Source organism: Carassius gibelio, chromosome B17, assembly GCF_023724105.1.
Source record: "Carassius gibelio isolate Cgi1373 ecotype wild population from Czech Republic chromosome B17, carGib1.2-hapl.c, whole genome shotgun sequence".
NCBI lineage: Eukaryota > Metazoa > Chordata > Actinopteri > Cypriniformes > Cyprinidae > Carassius > Carassius gibelio.
In genome coordinates, this window is record NC_068412.1 from 12750510 (window position 1) to 12761838 (window position 11329).

The 11329-nt window shown below is 37.4% G+C and overlaps 2 protein-coding genes across 2 annotated transcripts; one reads left to right on the plus strand and one right to left on the minus strand.

The window, feature by feature from the left end:
- The first annotated feature begins 2467 nt into the window (after positions 1-2467).
- On the plus strand, positions 2468-4854 carry LOC127976263 (transmembrane protein 121). The gene has a single exon (XM_052580555.1). The coding sequence runs from the start codon at positions 2909-2911 to the stop codon at positions 3857-3859; it is 951 nt and encodes a 316-aa protein (XP_052436515.1). The 5' UTR covers positions 2468-2908; the 3' UTR covers positions 3860-4854.
- Positions 4855-6922: 2068 nt separating this feature from the next.
- Positions 6923-8455, minus strand: LOC127976264 (tuberoinfundibular peptide of 39 residues). Its single transcript, XM_052580556.1, has 2 exons — positions 8216-8455; positions 6923-7505 (listed from the first exon to the last, which is right to left on the minus strand). The coding sequence occupies exons 1-2, from the start codon at positions 8323-8325 to the stop codon at positions 7139-7141; spliced, it is 477 nt and encodes a 158-aa protein (XP_052436516.1). The 5' UTR covers positions 8326-8455; the 3' UTR covers positions 6923-7138.
- Positions 8456-11329: the final 2874 nt, after the last annotated feature.

Genomic DNA, 11329 nt, shown 5'->3' on the forward strand with positions numbered 1-11329 from the left:
GCCACTTTAATTAAACTCTTGATTTAATGCTCTCACTCCATTGCTCTCTTCACTTACAGTACAGTTCATTGGGAGAGGAATGTGTGTGGATGTGCACGTGTGTCTGAGAAGCAAGACCAGCTATGTAAAATCCAGAACATCTACCAAAAACCCTGAACTGCCATAAGACAAAAAATTGTGTTTGTTATTGTTGCATTTTTTATAATCCTTAATATCACTTGTAATTTGACTTTATATTGAACAATTGTGACTTTGTTTTTAAGCGACTTTATATTCCACATAGCGACCTTATTTCTCGAAGTTGCAACTTTTTTTCTTTTAATTGCAAATTTATATCTCCCAGTTTGACTTTATATTTCACAACTTCACTTATCTCAAAATTACCTTTTTTATTACATTTTTTTTTACTCTTAGGCAGAAACAGACTTCTTATGGAGCCCTAGGATAGAAACTCAATTATATCAAATCAAACAGAAAAGTACTTAAAACAGATTTTAAATTACAGCAAATGGAGCAAATTAGAATTTTATCGTTTCCTAAATGAAAAAGTAGGAAAATAAATGAAAATCATATAAAAAGCAGAAGGTCATGTTAAAAGAGATTAGACATGAATAGTCTACCTTATTCATATTTATATTTGTAAGTACATGTTTAAACTATTGAAGCAAAAAAACATTCAAAAGAAAATAGAATCCACAAATCATGCTTTGTGTGATGCATTTTAAGTCTCAATCTGTGGTTCTCTCCAAAATAAATAGTCTTCCGCTCAGCTACACATTCTGAAACTGAACAGATGAGAGAAGTTCACAAGGTCAGAGAGTCACGTTGTCAGAAATGAAAATCTGTGCGCTAGAATAGAAAAGAAAGGGAGAAGAAGGAGGCCGGAAGCAATGTAGAGGCACACTGCATAACCAAATTCTGTTCTGAGTATAACAGAGCAGTCATATTGAAAGAACAGACAAATTAAGTTACTGCACATGTCAGAAACAAGACTGTTGATACTTTGTTATATGTATTCATCTATTTTGTGGGATCTGAAAATGAAACATGATTTAAACTGGGGTCGCTCAATAATGTGTCACAGGGCAATTTATCTGCACATGTCCATCAGGTCCCATCCTTACTTTACATAATGTTTCAGATGCGGTATTGATCCACTGCACAATTTACACTGAACAGAGCCAGAACTCCTATCCAAAGCTAAAAGCATTGATAAATGCAGGTACAATTATGATTGCGGAAACAGCAGAATACACAATGCAAGATATACTGCCACATGCACTCTAAATTGTTCTTCAACGTCCATTAGTTCTCCATGTATTTCTCTCAGTGTACTGATTTATTGTGCAAGATTGAAAGATCTCTTTAAGATAGAAATCAATCACTTGAGAAGACTGTGAGCAAATTGTCTCAATGTTTGCTTCCATATATATCAAACATGAGCAGCATTGACGTGAAGTAACTAGAAATAGATTGTGAAGGTCTGCTGTGCGAGCGGTGCACGAAATGTTGCTGTGATTGGAATTTCATACATCAGACAGTAGATCAACACTAATCTGTTTAATCGAATTTATGTGCTGTTCCCTAATATTCCATCTGAAATCTAGTCACGATAACATCCAGATTGTGACCCGTGAGCTTAGTCCTAATAAGAACACAGTGCAGTCGGGAATATTTTCTTTCTCTTAGATGCCAGCATTTCAACGTTATGCATTTCTTTTACACTTCGTGCCTGCTGCGCATACTAAAACTTGCAAAGAATCAGCAGAATTTTTTATTTTTTTTTGTCATTCACATCATCACCTCACACCTAGATATCAGAGTCAGTGCACATCCAGTAATATCTCGCTTTCCAGAAATCCGAGGGTTCCCTGCTGCGTTAGACTCATCATCACTTATTATTACTTTCTCAATAGAAACCGTTGCTATGGAAGCTGGTGACTCAGAACTCATAGGAATATTAGGGAATTATATTCAAGCAGCTGACACTCTCATGTCTAAGTATGGATACTGCTGCATAGCGAGATCTTGCTTACAGAACCCCTACAAATAAAAGAGGAATTTCAGTTTAAAGTATTCAAAAGTGTTCAAGAGAACTTGAGGAATTATGTAAGGGGGGAAAATATCCTGAGATCATAATTCAGGATACATTGCACCAGCTTACCATCTTGATGCACTGTAAGTGACTAAATGCTTACTTTTACACACAAAAAGTATTCCTTTTTGGATATTTAAACATGGCAAATTCAGTGTCCTTCAAATCAGCTAAAGTCAACATAAAAGGCTTTTTAAAGGAAGGTGAAATCAACCCAAGGACTTGTGGGATGGTTAGTTACAAAAGATTGTGCTAAATTACCACAGTGACCCCTAGTGTTTTGTTTTAAAGCTTCATCAGCTGGAACAATGTCAAAAACATTCTCTGAAGAGAACACATTTTTCTTTCTTTAATTCACAGGTGCTGAGCCGGCAGAGCAGAAAGAGAGCTGTGACCACCCATTCCGCCTTCACGACTGACAGTGCGCTCAGCTCCGACGCAGGAGTGAGAGACAGTGACAAGAGACCGGCACAGAATCCAGCAATGCTGTTTATGTGGGTCAGCTGACACAGACAAGCAGGCCCATGTCGGTAAGGTCAGGAAGTCGACACAATCTGGCTCAGCAGTGGATAAAAATACAGATATATCACGGTCACGTCGAATCAAAGCGATATTGACATACCAAAACTAGTGTGGAGGCCATGTGAAGCTCGGAATGCGGTAAAGAGCAGCCATTGGACTGTGTGGAGCTTTGCTGAACAGGCTCCTCAGTCACCAGCATCAATGGACAACAGTGTGCTCGCCATGAACTAACCTTGCTATTTGTGAAGGGTACAATTTGTTTGTTTTTCACTTTGATAAAAAGACGGCACCATGGTTCTGCCACCACCAGACAAGCGGCATGTGTGTTTAACCACCATTGTGATCATGACCAGCATGGCCTTCATGGATGCCTACCTTGTGGAGCAGAACCAGGGCCCACGCAAAATTGGGGTCTGCATCATTGTCTTGGTTGGAGATATTTGCTTTCTTATAGTCCTGCGATACGTGGCGGTATGGGTTGGTGCCGAGGTAAGGACTGCGAAGCGTGGCTACGCCATGATCCTCTGGTTCCTCTACATATTTGTTCTGGAGATCAAGCTGTACTTTGTCTTCCAGAACTACAAAGCTGACCGTAAAAGTCTGGAGACAGTAGCTCGGAAGGCATTGACTTTGTTGCTATCGGTTTGCGTACCTGGACTCTACCTCGTCCTGGTCGCGCTCGACAGTATGGAGTATGTAAGAACCTTCCGGAAGAAGGAGGACATGCGGGGTCGACTCTTTTGGGTGGCACTTGACCTTCTGGATGTCCTGGACATCCAGGCTAACCTTTGGGAGCCTCAAAGGACAGGTCTGCCCATCTGGGCCGAGGGTCTGATGTTCTTCTACTGCTACATCCTGTTGCTCATCCTTCCTTGCGTTTCTCTGAGCGAGATCAGCGTGCAGGGCGAGCATGTGTCACCTCAGAAGATGATGCTCTACCCGATCCTCAGCTTGGTGACCATCAATATTGTCACCATCCTCATCAGAGGCGTCAACATGGTGCTGTTCCAAGACAGCAGAGTCTCGACCATCTTCATAGGGAAGAACGTTGTTGCCATTGCCACTAAGGCCTGCACCTTCCTGGAGTACAGGCGACAAGTAAAGGAGTTCCCCCCACAAGATCCAGCCGGGATTGCCATGGAGATACAGCAGAACTCTGTGCCACACAATCAAACTCTACCAAACGCCACGACCACCCTCCCAGAAGAGCCCTCACCGGCCCGTGAGGTCATTGACACGTGACCAGAGCTGACAAAAACTTGAAAAGCCTTTAGTGTTATGGGGGAAAGAAGACAACCTTCATGAGTTCAGACCGGCACATGATGAAGTATCCTTCTGGTCTCTTTAGAATACTATTTTGAAGAATTTTTAATGTCCTACTCATCTAAGCTGAGTGTTCAAAGACCATTGATGCTCAGATGCACAAATGGTGGCTTCACGAAATCCTGATTTTAACCAGATTTTGTAATTTCAAGCAACTGTTTTGTGATGTTAGATATGAGATGTTTGTTTCATGAGATTTCTGTTATGGTGGCTCTCATTGCGCTCCACATGGTATCCACACAGATTTCTGTAGAATCTGAATGCTCATCATTTTCAGAGTTTAAAGTTGCCTTGCCCCTTGTGTGTTCATTTATGAAATATTTTGGTTAGATTTAATATGCTTTCAGATATAAATGAGTGTCCAGTACTCTCAGATTACCGTGTACAAATGCTTTTCGTACTTTTTGAATTTTTAAAATATGTTCCCTCTTAAAATAAGTGCATAAAATCCCATGTAGGCTTGCTGATGATGAGCGAAAATTGAGAAAGAAGCATACCAAGGTCAGTCCACTCCTACCATAATCTGTAAACAGTTCTGAAGTAAAAAGTGAACTGCAAATTATGTTTTGAAGATTTATGTAGTTTGAAGATGAAAATGATTTTTTTTGTGTGTTAAGAAGTGAGCATGTTTTAAAGTGAAACAACTCTCACGGGGTTCTTTTCCTGGGGATTACAATGGGAACTAGAAACTTTTAATTTGCCAAATTTAATTTCCAGTCTTTAAGAGTTTTGTACATGTGTATAACGAGAACAGAAGACAGAATGAAACAAAGTTCATTAAAAAACAGATGATATTGGATGGTAATACATGAATTAATATATAATCCAGTTGTATTATAATTATAATTACAATTATTTTTAGTATCTTGTTTCTTTTCTTTTAGGTGTGACATTTTAAATGTTGCAAAATGTAATAAAACCTATATAATCTTGAAAGTGTGGTGTGTTGGACATTGACAGCTGAAATATGCCTTACAAGCATAAATAAGCAGCAAATGCAAATCCAGCTAACACTGAACGTCAAGGTAATCAAAGTCATTCTAAGTGGTAAATATTAGACACACGGCATTCACTTCCACACCCAGACAACACTTGTGGCAGAACCACTGAGAAATGGCAGGGCTGGGTGATTCTACATGAGCTTTGAGACGCAGTTCCACTTGGTGAGAATGGGGTGCAAAAAGCAATTTGGCTACTGCTGATTGGCTCTGGCTGCCATGTAGGCCAGCTGTAGGGAGTGATAAATTACAGTTCCTGTGATCCTCAGCCCTCTCATCCATCTCACCGTTATAGAGTTTCTATAGGCTTCCTCACCACGAAGCCTGAGCAGCTGGAAGATTTCCTACACCACAATTCTCAGTCCTGACAGAGACGCTGGTGCATACCATAAGAGCCCTAAATTCTTCCTCTGCACTTCTGAACTGACATGTAGACACTTTTGACACCTGGAGATAAATGCTGAACTGTGGGAGTCAATCACTTTCTGCTGAAATGTAATCCCCAACAAACAGCCTATAAATTACTTCTTGGAGGCTGAATACTGAACCATCCACGCAGGATTCGTGAGAAGAGTTTTTAACAACTCCTCCTGGCACTACTTGCGAGACTTGACCTTTGTAAAGCCATTTTGGAAGGTAAAGGAAATAAACGTTGAAAAAATCCCAACAAATGACCTGAAGCAGCAATTCAGCTGTCGCAGTCTCTGCCGTCAGAGATTTCCTCATACTTCAAGCCTCTCCAATCAGTTGATTAATCGCCTGCTAGCTCGGGGCTAATGAGGTCATGAGGGTGTATTTAACCATGGCCCTATGTAATTTTCTGCTGTCAGAACATTAAAATTTCCATTTTAAGCACATCATAATTCGGCTTGGCGATAAATTACTAATATCATCATGGGAGGTCCTGTCTCCTCTGACACACAGCTCAATTTACCAGCTTGGTTCACTTCATGGTACCTTTACAGCATCTAAATAATAATAATAATAATTATTATTATTCTATTCATCCAGATAATGTAATCCACTGCTATCAAAACATGTAGGCAACCTGTGTTTTCTAACCTGTTTGGAACTAATTTGTATAGGCAATATATGGCACATTTCTCTGTAACTGTAACTTTACATCATTGGGTGATATCAACAAGGTTCCAGGAGTGAAATAAAATGGTCAAATATATATATATATATATATATATATATATATATATATATATATATATATATATATATATATATATATATATATATATATATATAAAAGCTACAATAATTTAATATCTTGTCATGATAGGAAAGCTGTACATTTATGGTTTTATCAGATATAATCTCATAAGCAAATTCTACAAACAGTGTGAATCAGACTCTCACTTGGTGAATCATTAAGAGCTGTTACTCAGACATTTTACTGTTATGTATGAATGAACTGGGAAATGTTACAGTTGTGTGTTCATATAATTATGTTGATTGCACATTTTAGAGCTTCTAAGTTTGCTGTGTAAATTGATAATGCTATTCTATAACACGCAAACTGAAAGGAATCATCTAAAGAACTGGCTTTGAACATCAAAAGTTATTCACATGGCTTCACATATGTCTTACCTATGTGGAAGCGTTTAATAAAATGTTGAAAAAAAATGCACAAAAACAAAGTGTGTAAATATATTATGGCAGCTCGTATTCCATGCATACCATTAAACCATTTAAAAATTGCTCGAACAATCAGTCTGGTTTTCAGGTGTTTATTCAAATCATGATCAGACCAACAAACACATCATGCATTTTCCTTATTAAAAGATCATCAAAAAAAAAAAAAAAAAAAAAAAAAAAAGAAGAGGAGAAAACACATTTATCTACATACATTTCTTAAATATGTGTAAATATATATATATTTTTTTTAAAGGGACAGATCACCAAAAAAAAAGATTTCTCAATTTATTTAAAAACCATATGATTTACTTTCTTGTTGGAAAAAATGCAGGTGAGACATTGTGCTAAATTGTACTTTTTGGGTTCTAGGCAGAAAAGAAAGTCATACGGGATTAAAATGCATGATTATAGATAACAGAATTGTTATTTTTGGTTGAACTAACCCTTTAACTTGTTTAATTATCTGTGATAATCAATGGTGTTTTTCTCCCACATGAAATATACTATTTTTCAACATATTTTATATATATATACAATTACATAAACATTCTAATTACTTTGAATTAACTACTAAGAGTTTCTGCATATAGGAATTGAGCCATTTCTGTCTTTCCATTGCTGTCAAAAGCTTACTCTTCTCTCTAAATGCAGCGTCATCTGCCACCACTATGTTTCTCTTCTGCTGGTGACCCACCCGTGAAGGCCAGTTCCCCGGCCAGCCCTTCACCAGCTCCTCCTCCATCTGTGATTGGCTGAGGGGAAGCCAATCATCTCCCACCAGCTGTTCTGTCCCAGTCTTAGCTGCACCAAAATCTGGGGCGGTCAGCATCTGAATGCTCCAGTCACGGAGTGAGATGGAGGGGTACAGAACTTCCCACTGTTCACCTTTGGAGTCTTCTTGACCAATAGCAGGCAAGTTACTGTTAAGGAGAAAGAGAAGTGTCAGAAATTAGGGTCACACTTTATTTTAGGGTCCAATTCTCACTATTAACTAACCATTAACTATGACTTTTGCCTCAATTAACTCCTTATTTGCTGCTTATTATTAGTTTATAAGGTAGTTGTTAAGTTTAGGGAACTGGGTAGGATTATGGATGTCATGCATTACATGTACTTTATAAGCAATAATAAACAGCCAATATGTTAATAATAGACATGCTAATAAGCAACTAGTTATTAGTGTGAATTGGACCCTATACTAAAGTGTTACCGAAATTTGTCTATCGAATAATAGAAAGCTGGTGTTAAAAAAAAATAAAAATAAAAATAATGACATTTTAACTACGGACAATGAAATCATGATTTTTAATTTTCTTTTACAGAGCAGTTTTTTTGAAAAATATAGTTTTACACCCATAATTGGAGTTGCACTGAATGTCTGTATTTATAGAAGCCTATAATCTACTAAATGCTGCCAATTTATAAATCCTATCTACAAAAATCCTTTTAATAAAAAAGAAATTGTATATATAAGTTTTCCGTACCAGAACCTCTGGTACATAAGGCAAATTTGTTCTCTATGAGAATGCAATTAACTTCAGACTCGTCATGAATGCAAAGCTTAGGGAGTTTTCACCAAAAGGATACATAGCTGTATCAAAATTAATAATAATATAATGAGCCGTTATACCTTTGCAGAGGTCGAAGTTGAGGCTGGGGAAATGCAGATGTCATCAGTGTCACACTCATCAGGACTAAGAACAATATGGCAGGACGAAGAGGCAAGGGTAAAGCCACCATCTACAGATGAATATGTTGACCAAGACATAATAGCAGTCAAATAAAAATAAATACCGTTGTGAGAAGTAGAGAAGATAAATGCGCAACATCCAAAATGTATATTGAATGTAATGTACTCAGATATGAGAAATATGAGGAATGCTGACTGTTGTTAGAAGATAGTTCTGACTTCAGGCCACTTTGAAATTAAACTCGTACACCAGCCAATCAGAAGTATATTTCAAACGCCCATATCAACTATTCACACCCTTTCACTTATTTACATTATACAGCAGTATTTTAAGAATAGATTAAAAAGGTACATATTAATAACTGCATTATTTTATATTTTTAAAATACGAGGCAGTTCAGTTGACTTATCGTGAAATGTCAATGTCAGTTAAATTTATTTTCTGCTTTAAAGGTTCTCTATTATATATATATAAAAAACATTTAAAACTACAACATTTTAATGAATAAATAAATATAAATATTATATTTAAATAATCTAGTCCTTTTAAAATGCCCAAAAGCCTCTTACAGAAAAACACTTAAATTATGCACATCTCTGTAATCATTTTTTTTAAATCAATATAAATGCAAATATATTTAAATTAATTTTGTACAGTACATTTTATAATGAATTAATGGTAATATATTATTATTAAATATAGCATGCATTGTTTAATAATAACCAATATTTTAATATATATATGCCTCCATTTTATTTCAATATATTATCATTTACAATTATAGTAAAATTAATACTAAAATGTATGGCACCTTTGTGGAGAAGCTCTTCCTCTTGGCTGTTTGTTGCTGTGAAGTTCTCTGTCTGGAGTCAAAAATCCAATCAGTCTTGTGTGACTCCAAGCTGGTTTGCAAATCTTCCATGCAATGTCTCAAAGAGGTTTGTGGTTGTCCAGTATTTCTCTCTATCACTCAAGGTAGGTATTTAATAGTTGAGAAGTTGCCTATGGTACCTCTTCGTATGTATTGCTTGATCAATTTCTACCCCAAACTCTGTTGTGCATTGTCAGGTGTCAGTGTGAATATATACAGGCGTTGCTTGTGTGGGATTATATATACCTCTCTTTTTGTCAGAAGTTGTAGGGGGAAACAGAAAAGATAAAAAGGCATGTGTCATTCTTGAAACGGAAACAGAGCTGAAACAGAGAAGGCCACACCCCTGACTGTCCTGTTTGGATGGAGCCTTAAAATAGAGGAAAGAATCAGAGGAGAAAAGACGACTGTTTGGACGTCAGAGCACCTAATGATGTCTCAAAAAAAGGAACAAGATAAATCTGGAAAGTGCCAGATGATCACTAAATCATGATCAAAAGTGCATGTACCAGCTTTTCCATAATATGGTGTATAAATGTCCTTGAATCAAGCGTGTGACCTACCTGTTGCTGGGCGTAACCTATAGGATCATGAGATGCAAGATAAGGGTCGATAATGAGGATCCTCAACCGAATTCGAAGTGACGTGTTTGCCGTCCTCAAGCAGCCTACGCACACGTTTGGATTCTAGGCCAAGCAAGACGTCACTCTCATTAAATTTGAAAGGTCCTGTCAAACACGTAGAAGCCCCCACAAGACAATTTGTCGCATTTTACGCAACCACAGGTAGGATTTTGCTTCAGAAACACTGCACAGAATCTGACAACTGCTAAACCGCTCATGTGAGATTAATTTGTTTTTTTCACACATAAAGAACACCTTGTTTTCTAACAGAAATGTGTGTGTTTATTAGCTGTATATTTCGTGGTTATTTAATATAATACACTCATTCAATCTATAGGCGACTTCCGGCGAACGAAAACATTCATTTTCATTCAGCACAGGAAGGCTTGTTACCGAAGCGGACTTTAGCGAGGTCTCATTTAAAATAATGGGCAGCGGTTGTGAGTGCAAGGTTCAGATGAGCAGGTCCTGACAGTCATTATAGAGGACATGAGTGGAGGGACAAGAATGAAAGCGTCGATGGAAAGAATCAGGGCATGTGACAGACGAGGTCGAGGGATTCAGGGGCGAGAGGCTGAGGAGATGATCTGAAGCGCTTGGTAAACTTTTGCCTCAATTTCCATAGATCTGTAAGTTTTATCACTGTTAACCGCGGATGTGAGTCATAAGTGTTTTTTCACAAGCTGGCACTCTCTCTTCTCTCTTTTCCTTCACCTCCTGGTCTTTCATATCCTCATGTAAACCTCGGGATTTGTTGTGCTCACAAACTGTGAAAGATCTCAAACTTTACTTAGAGATCAACTGTTGATCTTCTGAAGAGACATTTTTTCTGAAGACAGGTGATTTCTAAAGTAAACTGCTTTGAGATTTAAACAATATGTCAGACAAGAAATGTCTTTAGGAGTGAAAAATGAGCACTAAAAGTCACTGCTACTTCAAGCTAAAACTATGAAAATGAATACGTTCTGAATATATCTGAACACCCGAGAGGGGGATGAGGCAGTGGCACATTAAAAAAGGCTTTTCTCATTATCAAGGTTGTGAGCCAACACGGAAAGATGCATTTTTACTGCAAGATTATGTGTGAGATCTACAAGATGAGGCTAATGGCGGTCATGTTAACCAGTAAAACCTTGACCATTTGAGACAAAATGATTTTCCGGTCTGTAGATCTTTCTAAAGGTCTAAAACTGTCTTTTGTGTATAGTTGTGTGATGTTATACATAATAATCCCTTTAATGAAGCGCCCATTAAAAGGCAATCAGCTGGGACATGTAATGGCAGGGAAGCAATTTGCCTTTAATGATCATGTGATCCTGGATGATGCATTTGTAGGATTAATTTATGAAACTGGTGTAATTTATTTGAGATGCTGTCTGGGATTTAAACTCATATAAATTATACACAATATTATTATATAATACGTTTGTATTAAAAGATGCTATGTTTAATCAAGCACTTTATTTGCACAGTAATCTTGATATAAATATGAATTTTGGCGAACGGGACCTTTAAGATAACATTCCGATTAAAATATGTGTAGGGTGCTAAACAGCCAT

Coding starts and splice junctions, on each gene's coding strand:
- LOC127976264 (XM_052580556.1), bottom strand. CDS start 8,325: ATGGTGGCTTTACCCTTGCCTCTTCGTCCTGCCATATTGTTCTTAGTC. Junction 7,506..8,215: donor CAACTTCGACCTCTGCAAAG/GTATAACGGCTC, acceptor TCTCCTTAACAG/TAACTTGCCTGCTATTGGTC.
- LOC127976263 (XM_052580555.1), top strand. CDS start 2,909: ATGGTTCTGCCACCACCAGACAAGCGGCATGTGTGTTTAACCACCATT.